Source organism: Ptiloglossa arizonensis, chromosome 4, assembly GCF_051014685.1.
Source record: "Ptiloglossa arizonensis isolate GNS036 chromosome 4, iyPtiAriz1_principal, whole genome shotgun sequence".
In the NCBI taxonomy this organism is placed as follows: Eukaryota; Metazoa; Arthropoda; class Insecta; order Hymenoptera; family Colletidae; genus Ptiloglossa; species Ptiloglossa arizonensis.
The window spans coordinates 16,011,086-16,038,163 of NC_135051.1; the positions used below are offsets into that span (position 1 = coordinate 16,011,086).

At 44.3% G+C, this 27,078-nt stretch overlaps 2 protein-coding genes and 1 long non-coding RNA gene across 4 annotated transcripts in view; 2 read left to right on the forward strand and 1 right to left on the reverse strand.

Moving 5' to 3' along the window:
- The window catches only part of Tara (SERTA domain-containing protein 2 taranis), a 57,377-nt gene extending 31,679 nt beyond the window's left edge, over positions 1–25,698 (forward strand). The window contains exons 1-2 of one of the 2 annotated variants that reach the window (XM_076308814.1): positions 17,648–17,892; positions 17,998–25,698. In XM_076308814.1, the coding sequence (XP_076164929.1) occupies positions 17,740–17,892; positions 17,998–19,398 (1,554 nt within the window). In that variant the 5' untranslated portion in view covers positions 17,648–17,739 and the 3' untranslated portion in view covers positions 19,399–25,698. Of the gene's footprint in view, positions 1–17,647; positions 17,893–17,997 lie in introns of those variants that run through there. The other variant, XM_076308815.1, reaches the window with a different exon arrangement.
- On the reverse strand, positions 23–16,823 carry LOC143145469 (uncharacterized). Its single transcript, XM_076308867.1, has 4 exons — positions 16,796–16,823; positions 16,327–16,596; positions 16,026–16,214; positions 23–662 (listed from the first exon to the last, which is right to left on the reverse strand). Exons 1-4 carry the CDS (start codon positions 16,821–16,823, stop codon positions 64–66), a joined length of 1,086 nt encoding a protein of 361 aa, XP_076164982.1. The 3' UTR covers positions 23–63.
- On the forward strand, positions 19,626–26,741 carry LOC143145438 (uncharacterized). The gene is made up of 2 exons (XR_012991678.1): positions 19,626–19,758; positions 19,987–26,741. It is a non-coding gene; the product is annotated as an uncharacterized LOC143145438 (long non-coding RNA).
- Positions 26,742–27,078: the final 337 nt, after the last annotated feature.

A 27,078-nucleotide genomic window follows, 5' to 3' on the forward strand; every position in this document is an offset into this window, starting at 1 on the left:
GAAAGTCCATGATAGAAAAATGAATTAGGTCGGTTCAAAGGTAACTCCGTGTTACACGAAGCTTCACGGTAAAGATAATTTCCAAATTTCATCGCATTCGTGATCTTTATCGCCTTTCTGAAGCATTGTATTTCGAGAAGAGCGAAGAATTGGACGAGTTTTCGAGGCGGAGTGGTTTTTCAGGGGAAAGTACGCGTCTCCGTTCGTAGTTCCGCTCTCTTCCACCATGAGTCGGTTCCTAGTAGCGTTAGTCGGGTAAAAGTTGGTTTCCGCGCGTCGGGGACGCGAGATATACGTCGGCCTGCTGTCGTCAGTCATAGGACGGGCAGGCAGGCAAGCGGGCATGGCACGGTCGTCCGTCTGCCTGACGAGGGGGATTTCTCCGTTGTCGCTTCGACAAGCCAGACAAAAGGAGCTGGGGCCGATAGCCGACTGGCGACCCTTCGGCATAAAAGGTTCCAACCCTCGTTTCTCTCTCGGTCGAGGGTATATACGGGCTGTCCTACCCCGAATCCAACAATACGGCCCGCAGTTCGGAAGCCTCCTCTCGACAACCACCGGGGCAGACCCTGGGCCCTGAAGCTCCGTTACACGAAGCTGGATGTAGCCAGATTGTCGAAGACTAGTGGTCGTTCTCAAAACTGAACGTCTAGGGCAGCATTCTGTTAAATAATCGCAAATGTGGCGATTAACAATAGAATAGAAAATATTGAATCGTAATTTAAATTTAGTCATCCCCAAGTAATATGTTTCTCTTCTAAGAATCGATTGTTTCTCTTACTGTCACGGAACTAAGATAAAGATGAAGTTACAAGTATCCGGGGCGAATCTAGGACCGTTAGTCTTGCCCAACGCTTGGATCACGACGCTCTGGGTCTGTACGGACCCAATTCTAGACGTAGAACACTCGAAAGCATGGCTCGGAAGATACGATTCTCAACAGTATTCGATTTTGAAAAGAGAAACGTATTCAATGCCGAGAAAAGTTCACCGTGTTTCGAAAATTGTCATCTCGCAAGTTGTACAAAATTTCGCTACGCGATTCCTAATTGTTGCCAATTATTACTTTTCACGAGTCAGTAGGTAATAACAACGTACATAACAAAGCGACAGACACAATTGGATATATTTATTTCGTTCATTATTCCACTTATCGATTACCGGTGTTGTGACGTCTAGAAACGAGCGATAACCAATGATGAGATACCAGTGTATATTGGGGTCAGAATTGACCCGACCCCGGCGTAAAATTCGTTCGAACGAACGCACGTTGCGCTCTTTGATCAGCCTCCAGCGAGGTGTTCAAATACGAAGTCTGTTAACGAGTCTCGATCTCCATCTTTCAAATCTCTATTGACCGTTTCGCATCGTCCGTTCCAGCGTAGAACAGATCCAATTGATGATCGTTCAGTCGCGCGTTCCTCGCATCTCGATAAGTTCCGCGCGGTTCGTAACACGCCCGAGCCGTAACAGTAATCCGGGGCGAACCGCGCGAAACGTGGTTGTTGCCTCCCTCCCCGCGAAACTGTATCGCAACGTTGTCGTGGACCGCGACCTTGACGCGGCGTGCAACCGAGGAGAGTTGTTGTCAGGTGCAGGAACACGAGGACGGTTGTACGTCTAACGCGCGGGAAAAGAAGAGCCACGGGAGAGTAGGAGCGTGCCCGTGGATGTGGTGTGTCCCCCCGCGTGATTCATCTCCGCGTTATCGACGAATTGAGTTACTCCCTCGAGTTGCCCCGAACAGAGGATCGATAACATTTTCGGGGGGAGACGAGAAAAAGGATACGAAGGGCCAGGCCCCTTTCTTCGTCCCGCTCGCACGCGCTCGTACGTTTACGTGGTCTCTAAGAGGTTAAGGAACCCTGCGCGTGAAGGGGACAGTGGGGTGGGTGGGTAGTTTGCGGGGCGAATGGAATTACTCGAAAGAACGAAAAAAGAAAAAAAAAGAAACAAACCGACGCGCGCTCAAATTGTCGACCATTTGCCCCCGGTCGTGTACGAATAGTTGCAACCTAACGGGCGACCATGAGAACCACTGGCGGCCGGTCAAGTCGAAGGGAACCTCTTTCATGGGATCCCCCTTGACGCGGCCCGACATCCGACCCTCGTCAAGGCGCAACATCGAGCCATCCTGGCCGGGCACCACGACGATCAACGTTTTCTACCTGAGCCCCAGGTAGATCGGTCCTCGCAAATGGGCGCGCACCACCACGGTGCGTTTCGTTCGGCGGACACACTTTATTTTTTTTTTTTCGAGGGAGTTTCTCGCCGGAACCGCCCGCGTAACGGCAGGAGACCCAAACGCTCGGTTCGGGGGAGTTTTCATCGTAAATTCCGTCCTCGGGAACGCGCACTGGGTTTTCAGGTTATGAAGTTTCCCTTGGATTAAGAAGTTGCGCCCCCGGGAAGCGAGAGGGGTGTTGCGTGGGACAGTGGTGGGCGGGGGGTCTTGATTAACGTTAAACGTCCGTCCCCTGGCAGCAACAGGTTCGACGCGAGGCATTTGCGGCTTGTATTCTTTGTCGACGTATCTGTCGTTCGTGGCCGGGTGAAATTTTATCAACAAGTTGGCCAGCACCGGGGGTATCCGAGGTCGGGGAGCGGAGATAAGTGGCGCGACGCGAAATTAATTAGCGGATCTTATCGCGTATACGTATTCGTTGACTCTCGCCACTTACCTACGCGCCCGACGTCCCTTTCCCTTCGCTTGGCGGGGGCTGGGTGTTGTAGGTCGCGTGCTTCGAATCCGTCCCACGGAAACATCGCGCGAACGACCAGCCGCGGTCTATCCTGCACTGTACCAAATACGTTCGTCGATACTCTCGTCTTCGTGCGGGCAATTCGAATCAATCGAGGGATCAGGTGCTTCACCGGTCGTCGTAAATGGAATTCTCCGTGGGTACGGATACATCTACCCACTGCCGCGCGCGAAACACTCGCAAACGCGGATCGTAAAAACTGTCCTTCGCAATCCCCGCTTACAAGTCACAATCTTTACACCGGGTTCGAGTAACGGATACGTTACACTCTTCACGTTCCATACGTTCATTGGATGATTTATCATCCATTACGTTCCACGTAACGCGATCTACGTGTACCCGCTTAGTTGTTCGTCGATAGAAATCCAAATTTTCATATTTCTTCTCGCGAACGGTGGTACCGAACAATTAACGAGGTTCTACCGATGAAAATGAGCCCGAACACGATTCGGATTATTTTCATATAATTGTATACAACACAATTTGCTCTTGAATTTCGCAAATACTCCCACTTCGTAACAAGCTCGTGTTTAGGCTCATCGGGGAGATCTCACCGATCGGTCGATAATATTTACGCGAAGATATTTTTAAAAATGTAACAAAAAATTGTGTGTACTATCTCGAGCACGTGTAATGGGAGTCTCGGTGGCTGGTATCGCGTTCCCTCTAAATGTATTCCGTGAACTGTCCCCGTTACTATACGTTTGAGACAGAATTCGCTACCAACCCCGCTCTCGAGCGAACTGATTTCCTCGCTCGGAGGAGTCACATTGTACACGGTTACGAGTGCTTGGAAAATTTTCGAAGCTCGTGTTCGCATACACGAGCAACGTGACTCGTTCGAGACAGAGTACGCGCAGCAGGCAGAGCAGAATTTGTCGCGCGAAACTTGCCTCCTCGTCGCACTGCACCGAATGCACCGAATGCACCTTGCGACCGGCCCACTCGTAAGCGGCTGCACTCGCGAACGCACGGTACAGACGCATGTGTATTATTTACCGTGGCTGGTGGAGGCACCTGCGACCCGCCTAACCATCTTATTCTCTCCTTCTTTGACTGTCCTACGATGGCCACCTCGTAAACTTCAGACCGCGCGCCCACTCGTCCGTGCGAACAGGTTTCAACCGTGTTGCGTCTCCCGATTCGCGCTTCCTCTGCCTCTTGCTTCATTTCTTTGCTCCACGTTTTTTTTTTTTTTTTTATGGACACGACGAATGTTCCAAAAAAGTCGAGCTTTTCGACGCAAGGGAAATCTGAATTTAGATCCCGAGGAAACACGAAGGAGACAGTTTCCAACCAGAAGTTGCTCACAGTATCACGTTGCACAGTATCACAGTATGCCCAATAGATCTCGTTAACCCTTTATACTCGAAGCTTTTTTTTACCGAAAAATTTTTAAATTAATCTTACACGAAACATTTTTATTTCAATACTTTGCATACGTATGTTCACATCTTATAAAAGTGCAGTATTTTAATTTTAGTTTGAACTCCAAGCCACGAAGTTTTCTCCGATTGGGAAAAGTCAGTTAAATAATTGTTTGTAATACTTTCTCTTCGATTTACGCACTATGTTTATTTTTCTTTGTAAATCGTTGAGTTTATTGCCCGTAAATAAATAAATAAATAAACATTGTCAGGAATACACGAAAGGATATAAAAACAGTTGTTGAAATAAATACAACAAACGAGATGAGGGAACTTTATAACAACCCCCGTATTATACGACGAATAAAAGTATCGCGCGATCTTTGTTCGATTGTTACTCGGTTAAGTCTCGGTTCGTTTTACGTACAATGTATATGCTCTTTGATTCAAATTTTCATTGAAATAAGAATTTTGTTCATCCCAGTTCGAGAGGAACGGTGATCCTTTGTTCCAAATTTTATTTCACGATCATAATGGACAACGCGTGTGTCGAATCATAATTAAAGTCCACTTTTGATGTTTCGTTTCCAACGGTGACGAAAAATAAATAACAGATGCTCTTAATAGTCTTTAAAAACAAATTAAATACTTTTACGCTTACTTTTCGGGTGCTCTTTGGAAGTGGATAACTCGATTCCGAGTAATGAATAAAATGTCACTTGTTCACGGAAAATTATATTCGCAACTGTGTCGTGAAGCTAACACAAATCTTTACCTATATATTTTTTAACAAGAAAATTAACATTTCTCCAAAAAATATTCCAAACCGTCCCCCAGTATCTCCACGGGTGCATCGATAGACAAGCGCGTAAATTTACTGCAACAAAAATCGTGCTAGGGTCGAAGATCGCGTTCTGGAAAGGGAGTCAGCGAGACGTCATAGACGTCATAGACGTCATGAACGTCAGGCGTCAGGCGTCATAGACCTCATAGGCGTCATGGACCTCATAGACGTCATACACGTCACGAACATCAGGCGTCATGTACCTCATAGACGTCATACACGTCACAAACGTCAGGCGTCATGGACGTCATAGACGTCATAGACGTCACAAACGTCACAAACGTCAGGCGTCATAGACGTCATAGACGTCACAAACGTCAGGCGTCATGTACCTCATGGATATCATACACGTCATGAACGTCAGGCGTCATGGACCTCATAGACATACACGTCATGAACCTCTGGCGTCATAGACGTCATACACGTCACGGACGTCACGCGTGTGTGACCGCATTTCATTTCCACGAAGAATCACGCGGGAAACGATCCCGGATAATTGCACAGTTCGAGCGTTGTCGTCGGGAGCGATCAGTGAAGCCCCATCGATGCCGCTAAAATGATAAAAAATAAAAAAAACGAGACCCTTGCGCCTGGATCATCCCGGAAAGGAATTTCCCACCGATCCGTGGTTTCGATTCAATTTCGTCGATCGAACGACCACGCGCGGATGGACCGACGTTAACGTTTCATTGTGCCGCGCGCTCGTAAGCGGGAAGATGCTGGAGGGGAAAAAAGAAGAGGGGAGGGGGCCCCCTGCTCCTCCTCCCTCGTTGCCCGAGGGCAGAAAAAAAAAAGTGCGGCGCGGAAGGGAGGGTAACGCGTATATCCCCCGAGCGTGGCTCCCACACACAGGGGTTGCTTGCTATCCGTTGTCTGCCATATGGCCCCTCTTTTTGCGCCACCCCTGTACGGCTTTCTTCCCACACGACAAAGGTAGCCCGCCACCCACGTGTGCGTGCACGTGCGTGTTTTACAGCTGTACGTGGGCCCGTACTCGCGCGGTCGGCCTCGCTCGAAAGTGAACAATCTTTGTTAAAACAAAAGTGAGCAGCGAATAGGCCCCAGTCAGGTGAATGCTCTCTCCTATCTCTTTCGATGGCAAATGTTAGATCGCCCCCTTTCTTCGACACTTTCGCTGCCGTGCAGTCGGTGAAGGAACACGAACTACGTTTTGCGGCCAACGCGGTGCAGTTTCGAGGTGTAGTCGGTTTTGCATCGATTCGCCGTATTTTTTTTTTTTTTTAGGTTAGAAAGGATTTGGGAACGGGGGATATAGTTCCATTTTGAAAAACGAACTTCGACACGGTGAAGATCGATTCGTCGACCGAAATTAAACCACCAAAGCGTGGGATATAGTTTCAATTAAACGAAAAATACTCGCATCCGTTACGGTTAACGAAATAATAAACAGAAATTGAAACTAATATTCAACCGTGACATTCATCGATCCCGTGACGATGTCGCCGTGTTCCATCCACGAGAGATTTAATTACGAATTTATTTATTCGCAATTTTAGTAGTTACTTCACACGTTACGATATTTAACGTAAGTTAACATATAAACGTTTGTACACCAATATCTTCCGAGGAGGTTAAAACGAGAACTGCGATAATCCGTACGCTCACTTGTGAGTGTATACATAACCTCTCCCGCTAGCTTCCTCGTACGACTTTGTTTCTTGTAATCGTTGAACGCTCAAAGACGAATTATTGGGTCCAGTAATACGTTTCTCGTAAATTCACTTTTTTGCTCCAATCCGAATCGATGCTCGAGGTAAATTTGTTCCCAACTTGTTTGCGGTTTCGTAGCGATAGCCCGAAGTGCTCGAATGCTGTCCGATATGGCGGGAAGATTAACATAACCTCGTGGAACGGTAGCGTTTGGTACGAAAACGGATAAGATTTATATTCTACACTGTACGATTACCAACAGGAGATAAAGTTGTGTTTTCACGAGAAATGAAATTATTAATTCGAACGATTCAAAGATGGAGATTTCTACCTCGATGACCGTTCACGCTCGGTTGCATGCTCGTCGATCGTAACGGGGAATATTTTGACGATCGAGTTACAATTTAAAATTAGATCGCATTGTACACTATATTTTTCAATTTTTTTTTTATATCACTTCCGTATCATATTTTCGGGAACTTCTATCTCGTTTCGTCGAAGCAAATAAAATTATTCGATAACCAAAAATAAAAAAGATACAATTTAAATCTAAACAAATATTGCTAAATAAAAATCTAATACCTAGACCCAATGAACGAACCAAGGATACTTTACCTTACCGCTTGTGAACACAAAACAAGCACACATGCTTACTAGTAAAAGTATCATTAATCTAGCCCGTGTATACTTTTACCAACGAAGTTGTCAAGTGTACACACTTCCCAGGTAGTGTGTACATTAACCAAGTTCGCGCATTAACTATACATATTAAACACCGATATCGCACATAGATAGATCTTGCTCCAAAACGAAAAAGTTCCAACGGAAAGTATCCAGACTTATCATTTTCGAAACTCGTGGAAACCACCCCAAAAGCGACCAAAAAAAAAAAAACAGCAAAAAAAAAAAAGATGTTCTCTATCAAACGTGAAAGTATGGTGTGTGACGCGAGAACCCCATTGACCTCTTTAAATTGATTTGCCGATTCTCGCGCCTCTTAAAAATCGCTCCACTCTCTGTCCCCTCCCCATTCCCGAAGGTATTTATTTGACGAGGAAACGATGGAAGGAAGAGGCTCGGTTCCGTTCGTTCTGACACGAGCCACTGCATCCGGCGCGTTCTCTCGGACCAATTAACAGGGCGTCCGTAGTCCCCTTAAGGACTGAAATATCGCGTCTTCGTTTCTCGATCTCTTTATTTCCACGGGCCGACGCTAAGAAGCCAACTACATTTCCGTCTCTCCTCGTGGCCCCTCACAATTTTCCATCCCTCACTCTCCTTCTTCCACTGCCGTTTCTCTTAAACTTCTTTCTCTCTTCCACGTATTTCTCCTCCTGTACCTTTCTCTCTCACCCTCTAGTCTTTCTCTTTCCTGAATCTTTCTCTCTTTTTTTCTCTTTCCTGAATCTTTCTCTCTTTTTTTCTCTTTCCTGAATCTTTCTCTCTTTTTTTCTCTTTCCTGAATCTTTCTCTCTTTTTTTCTCTTTCCTGTATCTTTCTCCCTCTCTCTTTCTCTTTCCTGTATCTTTCTCTGTCTCTTTTTCTCTTTTCTGTATCTTTTTCCCTCTCTCTTTTTCTCTTTTCTGTATCTTTCTCTGTCTCTTTTTCTCTTTTCTGTATCTTTTTCTGTCTCTTTTTCTCTTTTCTGTATCTTTTTCTCTTTCCTGTATCTTTCTCTTTTCTGTATTGTTTTCTCTCTCTTTTCCTCCTTTCCTGTATCTTTCTCTTTTCTGTATTGTTTTCTCTCTCTTTTCCTCCTTTCCTGTATCTTTCTCTCTCTCTCTCTCTCTCTCTCTCTCTCTCTTTTTCTCTTTCCTGTATCTTTCTCTCTCTCTCTCTCTCTTTCTCTTCTCTCTCTCTCTCTCTCTCTCTCTCTCTCTCTCTCTCTCTCACAAATCTTTCTCTTTCGCATATCTTTCTCTTTTTTTGGCTATATCTTTCTCTTTCTTCTTGCTATATCTTTCTCTTTTTTTTGCTATATCTTTCTCTTTCTCTTTGCTATATCTCCCTTTTTCTCTTTGCTATATCTTCCTTTTTCTCTTTGCTATATCGTTCTCTTTCTCTTTCCTATATCTTTCTCTTTCCTATACCTTTCTCTTTGCTATATCTTCCTTTTTCTCTTTGCTATATCTTCCTTTTTCTCTTTGCTATATCATTCTCTTCCTCTTTCCTATATCTTTCTCTTTCCTATATCTATCTCTTTCCTACATCTTCCTCTTTCCTACATCTTCCTCTTTTCTACATCTTCCTCTTTTCTACATCTTCCTCTTTCCTACATCTTCCTCTTTCCTACATCTTCCTCTTTCCTACATCTATCCCTTTCCTACATCTTCCTCTTTCTCTTTCCTGTATTTCTCTCTTTCCTTTCGCTCTTCCGTGTCCCCTCTCACTTCCTCCCTCCCCCTCTACCCAGTTCTCGAACGCTCGGGGTGTGGGACCCTTCGTTTAGGGTACCGCAGATGCCGCGCGCCCTACTAGATTACGTGCCAGTGGTTCTCAACCTGCACGGCGCGCCCCACGTTGGTACGAATCCTCGATTCCCCAACGACGCCGACAAAGCACAGCTGCCTACGGGTTCTGAGAACCGCTTCCACCGGGGGAAGCAATCCTCCCTTTTCGGAAACCTTCCTTTATTCATCCCCTAATGTAGGACCGACCGGCGCCGTAGGTTCTCCTCGTCACGGTATATAGGGTAGTGTATTTATCGTGAAGGTTGTACATACGCGATATGTACATTTACACAAGAATCTCGCGCGTACGTGTGGTACACGTTGTTCGAAGGTGTGTACAAACGCGCGAGCGAGCGCATTTGTGTCAGCTGTAGGTTTAATCGGAGGCAGTTGAAAATAAGACGCAGTGTATCTCTGTGCACTTACCGTGCTGGATATGAATACGTTTGATTTCATCGGGAGTATGTTCTCCTGCGTTTTGATGGATTGATAACGCTCGGGAGAGAAGCGAGCCCTACTTGTTGAACTTGGTTTAAATTAACCGAAGTATTCCATTGGACTATCATCCCCCCTTGCGTTCGTTCGAGCTACGGGACCCTTGTGTAATTACAATTAGAAATCGTAAATTTTAGATACTCGAGAAACCAAGAAATATATGCATACAGTGGCGCGGGAGGGTTCACTGGCGGGAGAAAATTGAGATGAATTTTAGATAGCGCAGAATCGAAATAATTACACGGATATTTATTTTTCAAGAATAGTCTTTCCTGTAGAGAATTTCTGCTGTATTGTTGCATATATGCGTATGGAATACATTTATTGTAACAGCTTGTGCGCTACGTGCAATTAGCCATGCGTGTACCGGTCGTTGCATTTTGCGGTTGCAAATGTTGCATTGCGGTGTGTTCGTGTAAATCTGCTGGCGTTTCCTTCCCTGTAACATTTTTCTTCGATCAGAAATCTTGGAGAATCGGATACATCCTCTCGGTCGATAATCCGAGTGTATACAGTATTATAAAATTATTGAATACGCGGAACAACATTGTTTCGAAAAAATGCTCATAGTTCAGGGTCGACGTCGGAGCTTTGAAAAGAATCTATAGATATAGCACAGTTCGCACACAGTTCCAATCTCTATATCACTGCTAAATTATTATTACTAAACCTCCTTAGTGTGCATATATGCAAGTATATACACGAATGTTAAGATAAAACATAATTAGAACTTTGGTGCATATAAGAACCGAGAGGCAATTGAAAATGTCATTGGAAAATTTAACCTCGATTACATTTTTTGGTATAAATTTTTTGGTGTATCGACGTATTGTTAAAGTACTCTGTGTTTGAAAATTTACCAATGCGTACAATCTGTGTGCATCTGTACGTCTGTGTTCTGTCTAAGTGAAAAGATAACATTTTTTTGAGGGAAATTTTTACATATATTTTCGGCGGTGTTGTATAGAAGTAAACCTGGTACTTATTGGTCATCGATGCAAGAATGCACCGGGGGTAGTTTCCACCCTTTGCTCGTCTGCAGCTTCCCCAACGATCGACGAATCTGTCCGCGTGACCAAAGTGAAACCCCCCGTTCCTTGCGCGCGATCGTGTTCGCGAAGGATAACGGTTATTCGTCATATTTTCGATGGTTTAGAGCCACGTTATGTAGATCACCGTCTCTCGTGTTTTCTTTTTCAACGTAAAGGTCGTAAACTGACCCCTCGCGTGGCCCGTTTCATTAGGCGCGAATACCGGCTCTCGGTTTCGTGACAAGCGAATAGACTAGACGCGTTTCTCCTCTTCTTTTTCGGATTTTCGTGTAGCCGAAGGGTGAATCGCACCGGTCTTGTCCTGGTATGCCACTTGTTTCTAAAATTGGCTTTAGGTATTTATCGGTAAAAAAAAAGAAAAAAAGAAAAGAAACAAAAGAGGTATTTATCGAGCGAAATGTATCGGTTAATTAATCAAGATATCTTATTCGCTGTATACTATACTATATAAATATTTCAGTACACTTCGTTAAGTTATTCTCAAATCGTTATTTATTCACTTTTGTCGCAAGACATTAATTTTACATTTCGATTAAATAAGATATATAAATCGCGTAGAATGCGATTAATTAAAATATATTTATATTAAAGAGCGAAATTAATTCATAATGAATTCACATTGTGATATTAAAAATAATATTTATAGGATTCTTTAGGAAAATAATGTACCGCGGAGGTACTATAAAGGTACGTGAACTCAATAGCAACTGTTTTTAAATTCATTAAGTCTCCGTTGGTGAACTCTTTTTTTTTTTTTACCAACACAATCGGCGCAACGGGTTTTTTCATTCCCGGAACTAATTTTTTTTTATCGTTCCAGTCGTTAAAAGTTTCTCGCACTTTTCTTTGAGAAATTTCCAAACGAAAAATTCTCATAAAGCGTTGAAAATTGTTCTTCGTAACGAAAAGATTGTTGCTTTATTAAAAGTTCCCTCGCGATAATGGTAGCTGAGAAGCACTATAATCTTTGACTCTTAAATTCTGGAGGTGTCTTAAAATATGTACATATATCGTAGTAGAAGAATTGGTAATTGCGCATTAAAAGTAGTATATATACCACATCGATTTTTATGAAATTTAAATATGTTGTAAAACTCGACATTTTGAACAACTTTTTCTTATACGTGTAACCCCCCTCGGTTTCAGTTTCCGAGATTCTTGCGAGAAATTGCTACCGCGACGATTTCTAGCTATACTAACGCGTCCATGACAGCGTTTGCATAAGCATAGGATCGAGTGTTCCCAGAAACAAATAACGGTGACTGGCGGTCAATATGTGTAACGAGTAAACTTAAAAACTACAACTTGCATAACCTCACAATGATCGTGTGAAAATATTCCCCCAACAATTTCGTACGATTTAGAATTTTTTTGCAAACAAATTTTTTCCCATGTGTTCAGAATCGAAGTTTTTAAATTCACCCGTTATACGTCTCAGTGTCGGCGGCCACCGCCGCGATGTGTTTATAGAAACTGTAGATAAGCGGCAGTCATACGCTTACCCACACTGTCATAACGGTGTAGGTATGGTCAGAATTCATTTGTAGTAGCAGAAGCAGCAGCAGCAGTTTTTTGCGAAAATTTCGCAAACTAAAGCCAAACGGCGGTTACACGTATAAGAGAAAATGATCGGAGATATTGAATTTTATAACATATTTAAATTTCAGAAAAATCGATCTTTCACGCGCAATTGTCGAAGAAAAATTAATTCGCTCAAATTTCTGTACGTTCGTTAAGAGAGGTTATAACAGCGCGAAAATTGATAATTTTTTCCCCCGCACGAAGGACGAGTTTGAAAAGATATCTTACTAGAGGGAAAGACACAAAAATGGCAGTTGCATCAGGAAGAGCCTCGTCGTCGGATTTTTCGAAGTCCGTGATGAGCGCAATTCGCGAGTCCTTGAAGCCTAACTGGCTGTTCCCCGACAATCTTATCCGCTCGACGAGATAGCGCGGCGCTAATCTGCCGCGGACTTTACACCGTTAAAGCCGGCGTTCAGGCAGCTTCCAGGATCGCGAGCGCGAAACGTACGAAGAAATTTCGTCGCCCGATGACGTTGTTGCGTTGGATCGCGAAACGAAATTCAACGATTACGTAATCCACGCTACGAACGGGGAAAAAGGTTGATTTCGAAAAACTTCCTCTTACGATCGAACGAGGAACGCGATTCAACGGTCGCTTGAAAAAATTTCCATTTAGAAATCCAAGGATTTTTATCGAGATAATGGAAGAAAAAGAAAAAAAGGATTCATCCCAATACCGGTGCGATTTATATATGTATGTTCCTTTCGGGTAAAATAGTATCATTTTGTATAGAAGTATTCTTACGCAATCTTTATCGATCGAAATCTCGCGGTTCGTATGATACTTTCATCACGGAAAACCATCGAGAACACGGTACTTATAAATAATACAGCACGTCGGTAATAAATAGTCGTACAAAAACTCCGTTGAACGATACTGCGCGACAGGAAAAATAATACCTACGCTGGTAGAATGCATAGTCGCGTGTACGAACGAAGAATTTTCGGATTTCGTGAACGGTCGTTCGATTTCTCATTTATTTGAATATTTCCGACGAAATTACGCTTAATAATCTTAACACGGTGGCCTGTATCGTACGCGTTGTTGTTTCTTGGCCCGATAGCGACGTACGCAACGCCGTTGTCGAGCCGTTTCTCGTAGTTGACGATCTCGCCGGTAGGCGGCGCGTCGCTCGAGTCCCCTTTCGAAAATAACACACGGCCGGTTGACGTCATGTTGTCATGACTGCCGACTGCCGGCATCAACGTCGCCTCGACGTCGTTCTTGCGTTGCCGAGCAGCGCAGAAAATTTGCACCGATACGACTCGTTTGCATTCACGCGCCACACAGTTGCAAATTCGACGTAAACCGATGTTTCGTGACTTTCGTGGCGAGACTCGCAACGATCATTGTTTTCAATATGTCGTATTTGGAAGAAAGCACGGAGATAATATCGCGGAGTTATTTCGCTCGTATTGTTATCTATTTCTTTCTTTCTTTATTTTTTTTTTATTTTCTCTTCTCGCATTCGAACTTCGAATATGTCGTATCTTCGTCTGTTTCTTTCTTCTTTTTTTTCCACGCGACTTCGGAACTCTGACCGAGTTGCTCGATGTTCGTACGGTCGGTACGACCGAGTTATCGAACTAACCTCCAAGCGACTAGAATTTTCGAGTGTTCCATTCTTTTTTTCCCCACGTAGAATTTTATCGGGTATACAGAAAATTCTCGTACATTCGCGCTCAAAAGTTGTGTTCGAATATTCGATTGTATCTATAATACAACCGTTTCGGTGTATTCGCGCATGCTTAGCGTACACGCATATAGCTTAGGAATGTACGACGCCATACAGTCGCTGGTTTTATCTACGGGGCTCCGACTGGCTCGAGCACTGCTTCGTGTGTGTTCGTTCTCTGGCTGGCTAGGTAGCTTTGACTCGTGTAGCAAACATTACCTCATCGTCAGGCATAGCCGGATCCACCGCAAACCTTCTCTACTTTTGATTCTTTTCTCGCGTCCTCCGTGCTCGCTACTGCTCATGGCGAGTCAAACAAAATTCAGAGAAATATTTATTCTCAGCGAGATGTTCGTTAATACGCAAACAAAGGATGTACGCTCTGGAAAATTAACCGAAATATTTTTTTTTGTTTTATCCCGCGTAAATAGACATTTCTTTCTTATATTAGGTTGGTCGGCAAGTCATTTCGACTTTTTTTTTGGTGATTATGAAACACGATTTTTTTAGAGTGTATAAACATTTGATCAAATTATATATTTTTTTATTTTGGAAAACGAATTTTTCCGAACAACCCAATATTTCGATTTTTCTTTTTTTAATCGTTAAATTGAATTTTTCTTTTAAAAGTTTTACAAAGGGTAACGCAAAATCTGGGTTTTATTAATCTTCTCGTGCGTATAGTGCAACTCGTCCAGATAGGCTTCACGCGGTGAGTATTATCTTATTGCGGGCGCAGTCGTCATGAATCTTTTCTAGTTCTAGTACTTCTCTCACGTTCATTCCATTGACCCACATTTCCAACGATAAACCAGGAATTGGGGCGAATTTGTTTATAGAAATTCTACCATGAAATTACACTTTGTCGACGCAATAATATATTTATCGCGATGTTTCTTTTTGGCTCCATCTTTCTTTGCTATTCATCTACGTTACTACTCGAATCAAAACTATAATTCCACATTGATATTACAATTAACGCGATTAATATTTCACGAGTAAAAAATCGGCGCTGGTATTTCAAGTGTCAGCAAACATCGTTCCTTTCCGTAAATTCGATAATTTTTTTTTATTAGAAAATCCATGCAACATCGTACACGTTTTTCCTTGTTCGCGTCGAAGTAAATTCACCGGCAAATTGGTTTAAGAATTCTCCGCCAGATGGCTGTATCGATAAAAGCGGATGTGAAGTCCCGATATTATACGTCGTACAATTCCGTGAAACCGTTGCGTTGTACAATCGGTACGATCTCGTACGATACGCGCCATCTTCAACGATACAAGGGAACTAGAAAGAATCGGTAAGGAATTGGAAACGTTCCGATCCTCGAGCGACGAAACGGAACCGTGCGTTTTACGAGAACTGTATTTTGATCGATTCGATCGACTCGTTACAAACAGCAGCGCGAAAAGTCTGGAAAGCGTAAAACGAATGAAAGCGTCTCGGCCTCGGGTGTTTCCCTTTGAATCGGTGCCGCGATCCCAACTAAGGCGGGGTTCAAAAGATTCTTGGACTGTGTGAGCGCGAGCCGTGCAAACTCCAACCCCTGAAAAATTTCGCAGAGAGAAACGAAAGAGAGAGAGAGAAAGAGTGGGACGGGCGGCGCTTCTTGACTTTGATTTATGGGCAGTTAAGAGCCGTGCACTTCTACCACACACAGCTAATCCGTTACGCGGTAACCCCCCGCAGCAACCACCCGGTGGTCGTCTCGATTCAACAAGTGCCCGGACCATGTTTCGCAAACATCATTCGCGAGGACGGCCGGCGAATTCTCGACCGCGTTAACCGAGGTCTTCATCTCGCGTGCCTTAGTAATACAGGCAACGATTATTTTTTTTTCCTCCCCGATGTTGTTCTCAGGGTAAAAGTATCCGTCGACGAGGCGGCACGATCGGTAAAACAGGTCGCCTCGCCGACCGTAAAAACTCGAAATCGTATCTAGTCCCTAACCTAGATCTTATTGTCGGTATCACGGTGTTATTATCGAATATCGTAGACCGTCCCGTGGTTTTACAGCGACGAATAAGGGCACGCATCGGGAAAGCTTTGGTCGTGGAAAAAAAAGAAGCACTTTCCTAAGGAAACCGCGTTTTCACCGTGATGGAAGGCGAAACCAAGCTCACCGATACGATCCGTCATTGTTTTCCCCGCGATTCCACGAATCGTCTCTCGGAGAGCTCCGGGACTGGTCGACCCTGTTGGAAGGAGAACCTTCGCGAGCGAGTCGTATTCCAAGTAGGCCGCCGCGGCGGATGTACACCGTCGAGTCGAGATTGAGTCGTTGGCTGCTGTTTCTGCTACCGTCGTAGCTACTAGTTACCGCTAGAAATCCGTAAATCGGTTTTAAAAAAAATCACTCCACTCAAGTGAAATTTCAGGAAACGTTCAGAATTTTTCAAAGGGAAAAATCGAACGTTATTAGACTTGGTCGGTAGCCATTGTTTCCTACCGTTGGGATTTGTACGGATTTTTGAAGAAAATGTACAGTTTGTTTCTCGAGAATTTCGATACGAAAATTTCTGTTAGGTAACATTTTTTGTACCGGTTCGATTGTCACGCAAGACGATTCGCTTGTTTTGCCGCGCGCGTATCGTAAGCGCGCGGTATCGTCTCCGATGGCATTGCTCGTTTCCTCGGAACTTTTTTCCCCTCCCTTGTTCTTGCCAGTTGCACACACTCCGCTCTTCGACTTCGCTGTTAACAACGTAACGCATCGATTATCTGTTAAATGATGTCGAAGCCACCGTGAACCACCCCTCCCCCCGCTACCACGGTGCCGCTTTCCGCGACTCCTATTTGTATTTTTTTTTTTTTCTTTCGTTTTCCTTTTTTCTTTTTTTTCGCGAAATCAAACGTCATGTGCAGACCACGTGGATACGTCGAAACGACAAACCCGTCGGTGGTGACATCTCGCAGCGCATCGCGTAACTAGCCGCGCTGTCAGCGGTTCTCACACGAGACCGCGATTTTTACCTTTCAAATTTTCTCCGATATCCCTTCTTTCTCTTCGCCCCTTTAGAGGCTCGCTCGAGCGAGCAAGGCTGGGGGGGGGGGGAGGAGCGATTATTTACTTACTTTCACTCACACGGTCGCCGAATCGGTCTCGCGCGGACGTAAATCATTGATGCCCACGTGCGCCACCATTTGTTTGGGATTACATCTAATGGATACGTTACGTTTTAGGTAGCTCCACGTGACAGTATTTTTTTTCGATGTTCGCGGGAAGATCGCACTTAATATCGTTCGTTGAAAAACGTTGAACCATTTTTTATCGATTCATTAGTGGTACTCTCGTGTAACGAGTTTCGAACGCGAGAGAAAGGTAACGCGTTTAAAACGTGGATAAATTTTTTCAGAGATCCGTGTGCAATAACGTTGTTTCGTTTTTACATTTGGTGGTGAACTTTTGTGCTCAACTTTGTTCACGTATTTACAGACATTGTAATTGTCGCGTGCACGGCTAGAAGTCGCACGTATAATTTCGAAACGCGGAACAATTGAATTTTTCCGAGCTCGTTACACATTGTATCTTGAAACAAGTTTAACGGGCGGAGGGAAAAAAGATGAGAGACGGAAGGAAAATGGAGAGAAGCGTTTCACAAGGGGCCCGCATGCTTGCTGATTGAGCCCATGAGTAACACGCTCCTCTGACCCCCCTCCCCTTTCCATGCCCACTCGATCATCCATTCCAACGATGACTTCTTTCAGGCCGGGGTAGGGAGACGCCTGACGTCATTCTCCAACGTCTGTCAGCGAGCCGACCCTCTGAGTCACGTCGTTTTGCCTACTCTCTTGCTTGTAACAGAGTATCGAGACTCGGCAAGGTCTTTCGTGGTCATGCCGCTAAAACGCCCTCTAGGAGAAATCCTCACTTTATTGCTGACATTGTTTCTCATTCGTATGCGTTCAACAGTTTCGTATTTCCGTTGCTTCGATTTCGTTTCGTACCTTGTATTTCCCGTGAAGGTACACTCCCCTCCGTATAATCGAGTTAGTTTTCAATTCGTTGCGAAAAAAAAAACCTATGAAATAGAAACTCAAAATTAAAAATTCACACGTAAGAGATAACTCATCGCGTGTTTCATTTGTTTCCAGAGTTGTGCAATGATGGGTCTGCAGGCCACGGCAGGAAAACGTAAACTGGAGGGAGGTGTGGGCTGCATGGAGTTTGACATGGATATGGGCGAGAGCCCATCGAAGTTAGGCCGGGTGGAGGGTAGCTGGTGGGCGATGGAAGATAGTTACACGCCCCCGCTGAGCCAAACACCGACGTCATACTACGATATGGAAGTGAGTCCGCCATGCCTGCAGACAAATCCTTGTCAGCCGACATCGGCAAGTCCTCAGCAACAGCAACAGCAGCAGCAGCAGCAGCAGCAGCAACAACAGCAACATCAACATCAACATCAGACGTCGCAGCAGCAGCAGCAGCAGCAACAACAGCAGCAGCAGCAGCAGCAACAACAGCAGCAGCAGCAGCAGCAACAGCAGCAGCAGCAGCAGCAACAGCAGCAGCAGCAGCAACAGCAACAACAGCAGCAGCAGCAGCAACAGCAGCAGCAGCAGCAGCAGTCGTCAACACCGACGTCTACGCCACCGCCATCTACGGTGGCGCATCTGCACCATCACCCGCAGCACTATTACCATCATCAACGCGGACCGAGCAGTCCGGTCGGTAACAACGGTTACAGTCAACTCTCGAGGCCTCAGCCGCAGTGGGGAGCGCCACATCATTACGAGCCGCCGACGATACGGCGAGAAGAAAACGGTAAGAGTTATCTCGAGCTTGGCTCGAGTTACCGGGCGAACGAGAGGTGCTGCGAAGGCTCGAGGTCGAGTTGGTGTCGACGCGGCAGAGCCTGCTACAGACAAAGGCGGTTAGCTGTTCTGAACATTTCGATGTGCAAGCTGGCGAGGTACCGCCAGTTTCCAGATCCGAGCTTACATCGATCGGTTCTCATCTGCAACACGCTGAGGCATCTAGAACGCGAAATGGAGAGGGACAGAAGTCCACCGCCCATGGAGCCGGTCATACCGGCGCCGATTGCTCAACTACAACCACCGGAGCAGGGCAGGCTGACGCCATTCCCGATGCCGCCGACATCTTCGAACGAAACCGACGTCGATTCCGGCATCGGTGACAGCGACGACAGTCGTTCGATCAACTGGGGCAGCGTGCTGTCCCTATCGAGTCAGTCGCCCCTGGACCCACTGAACAACAACGAACTACTGGACGTCGATATCGGTCCAGACCTTGACTTAGACTTCATGCCTGGATGGAAGCTGACGCCCCTGTCCGCGGACGATATCCTTAGGAGTACGACGGCGCAGGAACAGCATCAGCACCATCAGCAGCAGCACCACCAGCATCAACAGCAGCAACAACTCTTGGCGCCAACTAGCGGCAGCTGTGGTAGCAGCAACGTGGGCAGCGCCTGCGTTAGTACCGGCAATAGCAGTAGTACGCACGAGTCGTTGATGTGCGTTGGATCATAGCCCCCGATTTTGACATCGTTGAGTCACCTCATCGATTTTTATCCACTGATGCCGCAGAGCAAATAAAGCGCGGCACCTCGAACTGCAAGTCGAACGTGGCCGGCCTCTTTCGAATGTCGGCGACGCGCCTGGCGGGCGACTCTCCAGGAGGTCTTCTTTTTCTTATTTATTACCGTTCGTGTCAGTTACGCACCGATCGATTATCTTGGTTACGTTCTACTACCACCGCCAACCGACACTACCATGGCGTCTGCTCCCCGTGGGAGATGGGTACGCGTCGTGACACGCTGCGTTCGCAGGTGTAGACGTAACGGGATACATGGCGCATACTTTGGAATGTTTAGAATGCGAAACAAAGAGGTGATTACAATTTCTAAATCGACGAAACAACACCACACACCAAATCCCCGAGCTCGCGTTGTTTCAGATATATTTAGCAATTAACACAACAATACGTTCCCGTAGTTTCACGAAGCGTAGATCGAATTGTCTATTGCACGAAACAACCTGCTTAGAAACAATTTATTTTTATACATGTATATTTTTTTTCTTGTACAGTTAAAAAGATTCGATGAAATTATGTTTTAGTTGAAACTCTGCAACGCGAGATCGGGTTCTACTTCGGCTTCTCAACGGGACACCTCGAACGACTAAGTATAACTATATCGAAACGATCTGGTTTTTGCAGTTGCACCTGCGAATTCGGCGGCGCACGTATAAGTTCCCGAGTCGCTCGAACTGTGTCGCTACCGGCACGTCGGACAAAGAGAGCGAGAATGTGTGAGTGTGTGTGAAAAGATAGAAAGAGATAAGAAGAGAAGAGAGGGAGATAGAGAACGAAAACTCTCGGAGCTTTCAACGTCTACGCCCCCGGGCTGGCGATGCGGTAGACGGAGTGCAGGGATAGCCTTCTCCTCGAGTCTTTAAAGCGACCGATGACTACGCGACGAAACAGTGACAGACCCACACACATACCCAACGGAAAATCACCATCTCCGTTTATAAGTTTCGCTTGTGCATTTTTTCACAAGTATTCGACATGTATCCGCGGTATCGCTCGCCTAGCCGGTCGGCGTTGAGAACTCAGCGTCGCTCACGACACCCAATCAAAACGGGAGTGTCACAATCATCGATCGATGTTTTTCCTTCGGACCAGGAAGGACATTAAGAACCAGGCGACGATTAATTAATGCCATACACTCTGACACAAAAAAAAAAGGTACACTTACACGCATAAGACGTAACCGCCGTGGCCTATACTACACACGCATCGTACACGCATGCATACACAGTACACAACACAACACATACACACACACGATACACCAAAAGCGTACATACATCATGTACAGGGACACGTTTCGTACATAGAAAAGTCGATATGGTGCTAGGGCGATCACGTCCTGGTGCTTACTTCTGTATACACAGAGCCATGTGCGTACATTCGCACGGATCGCCTGCAGTCTTCGTCAAGGAGTCTAGATACGTCCTGACGTCGTGAACAGGACACGAGTGTATCGAACGCGCTTCCATCGAGACGTTCGACGACGTAAACGTTCGGACTAACCTAGTCCCTGAATTGGTGTTGTTAGACGGGCCGGAGTTCGGCGCAGTAGCGTGGCCTGATCGAGAAAAAAGAAGTGCCGCGAAATCCCCCACCCCCTCGTTTAACTGTTTAGCAAAATTGAAATTATTTTTGGGAGATTAACCAAAAACGGGAAATGAGACGAGATGGGAAAGTGTCTGAAAGCACGCGAGTTACGCACGTTTACAGGTTAGGTTTCTCACGGTAAATTTCACTGATAGAGGTGGTATAGTTGTAAAGTTATTGGCTGATTTTTTCTTTCGTGTGCGGGATTCGACAAAATCGATAAATATGAAAGGGAAATCTTAATTTTTCCCTAGCTCTATCGTCTAACAAAAAGATTCAGTCGGCTCGGTAACAAGAGATGTTAATTTCGCAACGCAACAACGGGCAAAACTCATTTCTGGTACGAGTAACGCATAAAAAATAAATAAATTTCAGGTTTCACGCGACTCGAAGAATTTTATTTGACAAAAATTGCGGGGGAGCACCTTTAAAACATAAATCGATTTGGCCTGCCTGCCTGTCTGTCGAGACCCGCCAAAATTTTTCGGCGACCGTCTAACAACACTGCCCTGAATTCCAGAGCATTTACCCGAGGCTGCATTCAGAGTAGGGAAGGGACACGTGATCACGGATGGAAGTACGTTCGAGTCGAGAGCACTCTGTGTGCTGATGCACGACGCTTAACAAATGTACCTGCATTTTAGAGATCGGGATTAATATCGGTCCCTTCGGATCGTCGCGCGAAGGCCACTGTGCGCCACTGATCTCCCGTAATGTACCATATACGTGTAAAATAGAGTGGCCGACGGGCAGAGAGCGAAGGTGACCGTCACTTGGGGTGGAACGAAGAGATTATTAACTCGACGGAGAGACGCACTTCGCGAAGAGGAACGGCGATCCGCGCGCGATCTCGTCCTCACGTCCACTAACCGAACCCAGGAGAGCAGCTATACTTAAATCGAAGTTAAGCGTTTAAGCGAGTCTAACGCGGTAAAGCGATATAATAATTTATAAATCGACTGATTACTTACGCGAGAGAACAAAAAGAGATAGCTACAATAACGTTTTGCGACAAGAGTTGATTTAAACTGTAATTAATTCGATGTTAAGCCAGCGTGTATACACACGTGCAGACACCACAGGACACTGCGTCACGCTACACACTCGTATACAGACACGCAGGACGCGATTGTGCATGGGGACACGTTAGATACTTTGATGTATATAGGTACACACATACAATGACTCCCCCCTCCACACACACACATACACACACATACGTAGACACAATGTTCTATGCGATACTGTAACGTAACTGTGAATTCTGGTCGAGTTACACTTTTCGTTCGTTTTCTTTGTTATTCAGAATTCTTCGGTACAATACAACTATCGTAACTACTTCCTTTACTCTGTTAATTTGATCGCGTCGATTCTCGGTACTTTCATCTATACCTCTGTTTTTCAACGATTCGTTCCTCTTCTCGTATTTTGCGTAAAACAACAAGCAATATTGTGTTTAATGTTGCGGAGAATCTAGGAAAAGTGTGTACAAACTGAAACGATTCGAAAGCCCGTAATACATGATAAGATAGATGAGCTTCTCTGTACTTAATAAATACTCGAAATGGTTGGTGACAGGTGCATAACGTACAGAAAAATCAATATTTTTAGAATTACATTCGCATTCCGATATATCGTTGCAAAGAAAAGCTAGTGAAAAATAGTTTCTAAACTTTGTTGCAATGTTGTTGCATTCAATTGGCTCCGTTCGGTAATACATCGTATTCTAGTTCATTCGTATCTGCATTGTGCAATTTGTGACCGAGCATCTAATCGGAAAGCATGCGGTACGGAGAAAAATGTTCTCATCGCACTTCGTACGCAATTCGATTCGTTTCGGTGTAATCGTACAACTTTATCTGTGGCCGCACTAATGCTAACATAAAACATTCATACAATACAAAAACACGTACATACAAATACACGTGCACGAACGAACGTTGTGTGAAATTATATACATATGCGCGCTTGATGCAAATGCTGGTGGAGCGTTTCTAAAAAAAAAAAAAAATGAACATTGTTGTTTTCTTGCATGGTATGCCGACGAGATGACGCAAATGTGTCGTAGCATATGGCACATACGAGCCTCAGTAACGTACGTTAGATTGTTACAAAATTTCGTCCATTGCGTTGATGCGTCTCGCGCGTGCCATCTTGCGTTTCGCGATCGCGACGCCATCTCGTCGGACAGCTTGGTGTTCCGAGTATAGCAACAAGAGAGATGCGAGCGCCTATTCCTTGCAGTGCACATCGATAGAAATTCTTTCGATTTTTATTGACGATTATCGATTATCGAGAAACGTCGACCCGCTTATGTATTGTACCGATCGACGTGTCGAAAGCGTACCGATTCGGAGAACTAACGAAAATAAAAAAAATGTACGCATAGAAGCGAACGTGGACGCAAAATACTCATGTCGCTCGATCGGTATTTCGCTCGAATTGAGCTGGCTGTCAAGCGGAATACCAAGCACACAGCATCGGAACAGGGCGTGGTGGTGTTCTCGTCTTTCGTAGAAAGAACAGGCACTCGAGGGACGGGGAAAATAATTTCGTACTTTTTACATGGATGTACCTTTGACGCGTTGTAAACGCGTCCGTACATACGGTACCGGTGGAGTACCTGCAAATTCGGCCGACAGAGGGCGGACGGGGCGAAGAGAGGCGCGGGGTAAGTTCGTCGTGGGTATCGCGTGTTGCACAGAGCGTGGAATGTGCACCACCGTACCGAAAGAACGACGAACGAACAACGCGTGCGCGCTTCGACATTACACCGGCGCGCGTATTAATGTTAAAGAAAAAATAAAGGGTGTGCGACGAACACTTCGGGGACTACGATTTAAACGAAAAAAAAAAAAAAAACGGGAACGTTGTAAATAGTATAAATAGCGCACGCGAAGAAGTACGTTTAAGCGGAAAATAAAAGATGATATAATAGGTATAATGTGAAGAAAATATACATATAAGATATTATATATTATATATATATATACATATATATATATAAACACAAGAAGTATATATATAAGATTATTATATATATTTACCGTGATAAGTGATACAAAGCGGTGACGGGGACTCGCGCAATCTCGTTGCCATTCGGATGATGGCGTCAGCGATTCGTGGGCGGCCCGCGGGGCCATTTTCCCCACTCAAATTCAATTCAACGCAGGCGCAACCGACAGAGGGATATTCGCGACCAAGTAACCGCGCGACAACTGACCACTCTGTTGTCATCCGATTACGCAGCTCTTCCAGAACGTCCTTACACGCGCGTCGAATATAGATAAATACGGTAAACGGGACACGTTTGCGAAGGACTCGTTAGCTTCTTTTGAAATTTCCCGCTCTTCTTTGCTTGCTGGAGCGGTCAGTTGTTTCTGAGATGTTTGGGATCGAAAGGTGGTGGCAGCATCGCCTTATCAGGGTTGCGTTTTTAACTCCTTACGGGACAGAATTATTATCTTTTTTTCTTCTTTTTTTTTTTTAAATTAGTAATTTCTGAAAAACGTTCTCACGCATACAACGGGCTGGCAATTGTCAATCGCTTTCAGCCTGCTCGTACCTTATTTGTACAAACAAAACGAGGGGTGTGTATGTATTATCATCTATGGGTATATGTTACTTTTTTTTTATTTTTTCTTTTCTTTTTTTTTTTTTTTAAGAGAGAATAACGAAAATATTTCAGTTCTATTGTCCTATGAAGAGTTAATCGAATTGGGCTGGCGCGAAGACGTACGATTAAGTTCCTATTACACGATATCTAAACGAGAATTAGTTAGCAATTAACCCGGATTAAACTAATGTGCAACGACAGCTCGAGTGGGCCGCCTTCGAACGCATCAGCGTCCTCGATTCTTTTCTTTTTCTTTTTGTACGGTTATTATTATTATTAATATTATTATTATTATTATTATTATTATTATTATTGCTATTGTTAATATTATTAATATTATTATTACTACTATTATTATTATTATTATTATTATTATTATTATCATCATCATTATTATTATTATTCTTCTTCTTATTATTATTACTACTACTACATTTGTACTAAACGTCCGCGGATGCGAGAACGGTCTCCTTCTTTCTTGAGGGAAAGAAAGAGGCCGCGCAATCGTCGCCCGGGGATTCGAAGATATTGTCCGAAAAACAACGAGGACCAGCGAATGTTAGGTATTGGGTTAGACAAAAAAGTCTTCTCGTTTTTTTAAACGAAATTCGAGTACCAGAAAACACAACTAATATTCGCAGTTTTTTTTTTCTTTTTAAAGTAATGCGTTAAATGTCCACTGTTAGGTTATGTGCAGGAAGTTAAACCGTTTATGCCCGAAGTAAACATTTCTTTTCACGTTTTCGAAAGTTCTTTCGTGATAACAGTGCGAAATCATTATCTTCAGGAGATAAACGACAAAGACTATATTATCCACGATGAAAATTTGTTAACGGTGGACTACATTAGAACGCAATGCATAAATAAGTTAAAATAGAGTGTGGTTGCGTTGCACTCAGTAAGTATCATCGAATGATTGAAAAGAAGGAAAGAGAAAAAAGAAAAAAAAACGAGAAGATATATTGTTGAACCAAATTGATCGGAACGGTTATCGAGACGAACGAGTCCCATCGTAACCGCGAACCTAGGACAGGTGAAAAAACACACGACACTGTACATTGTAAATAGTAGCGTGGAGAAGACGGTTACAGAAAGACAGAGTTAATTAATTAAAAGGAAAAAAAAGATGACGCGAGGAAACGAGGTTGCATCGAAATCGCGCCGGGCGCGTGAAGCGAATGCACGTTCCCGAAGGGATTCGTCGATTTTACGGGCGATCAGGTGCCGTTTTAAACGAAAACGATTCGACGTTGTAGCGACAAAAAAAAAATTCTCCCACACGCGTGTGCCGTTGAATTCGTAGACTACTCGAAACGATCACGTTGGCCTGCGCTTGCCTGAAATCGATGCATCCCGATGGGGTACGTTCGCCATACGAGCTGCGTGTGCGGCCATTTTAATAGAGCTAGGAAAATTTTAAGATGCACGGTTGTATCTTCGGACGTGTGCTGATCACTCGACTGTAATCCGTATTCGTGTCACGAGGCCGCGTCTAAAGAAGAGATTAAAAAAAAAAAAAGAAAAATGAAAAACAAATACGAAAGAATAATGATACGAATATCCTCGTAGCAAATACAATATGGGAAATCGCGAGATCAACTCCACGGCGGGGCGATGCGCGCGCATACGAATCAACTCGGGGATGAATGCGCACTCGCGCATGCGCCCCGCTGCTTTGTCACTTTGCGCGAGCGTTACAGCAAATTTGTCATGGATGCAAGAAGAAAATGTAAAACAACAAACAACGTGAACGAAAAGAAGCCAAGAATCGCAATTACTCTAGTCCTAAGTGGTCCACGAGCATATACGGTACACGAGAATGCACGGTTCTCGAGTGATTGGACACGTTTATATTATGGATTTCTTTCGTCCGTTTCATTTTGTTTCGAAGTTGTGACGTTGTATCGCATACCGTTTTACCAAAATACCAGCAGCAAAATCAGCAGCAACAGAAAACAAAATGGGATTAAACAAATGCAGCGCAAAAATGATTAACCTGATGAAAAGTAAAAGAATAACGCACGATATGGACAACAACAACAAAAACTATCAAAAACAATAAAGAGTATTATTCTATATATAATAATGGTGTTGTGATATTTTGCAACCTTCTTCTCCTCCTGATCGATGAAATTAATATTCCTACGTTTGTAAAATTTTAATAAAAGACTAAAAATCGATTGGATTATTTAAATGGATTTACATTGCATTAACTCGTGCATTGCATTGATCGTTGCTTTCACATTTCGGGAAATGATTCGAATGGCTAACGTACTTGTGAAATTTATTTGAATGATATTAAAACGACGATAAAAATGGAACACGTTATCTCACATCAAACAAATAGTAGAAAAAATGAAAAATCAATTGAATGTACAATGTTATGAGATATCGTGCTCTTTTAATACTTTTT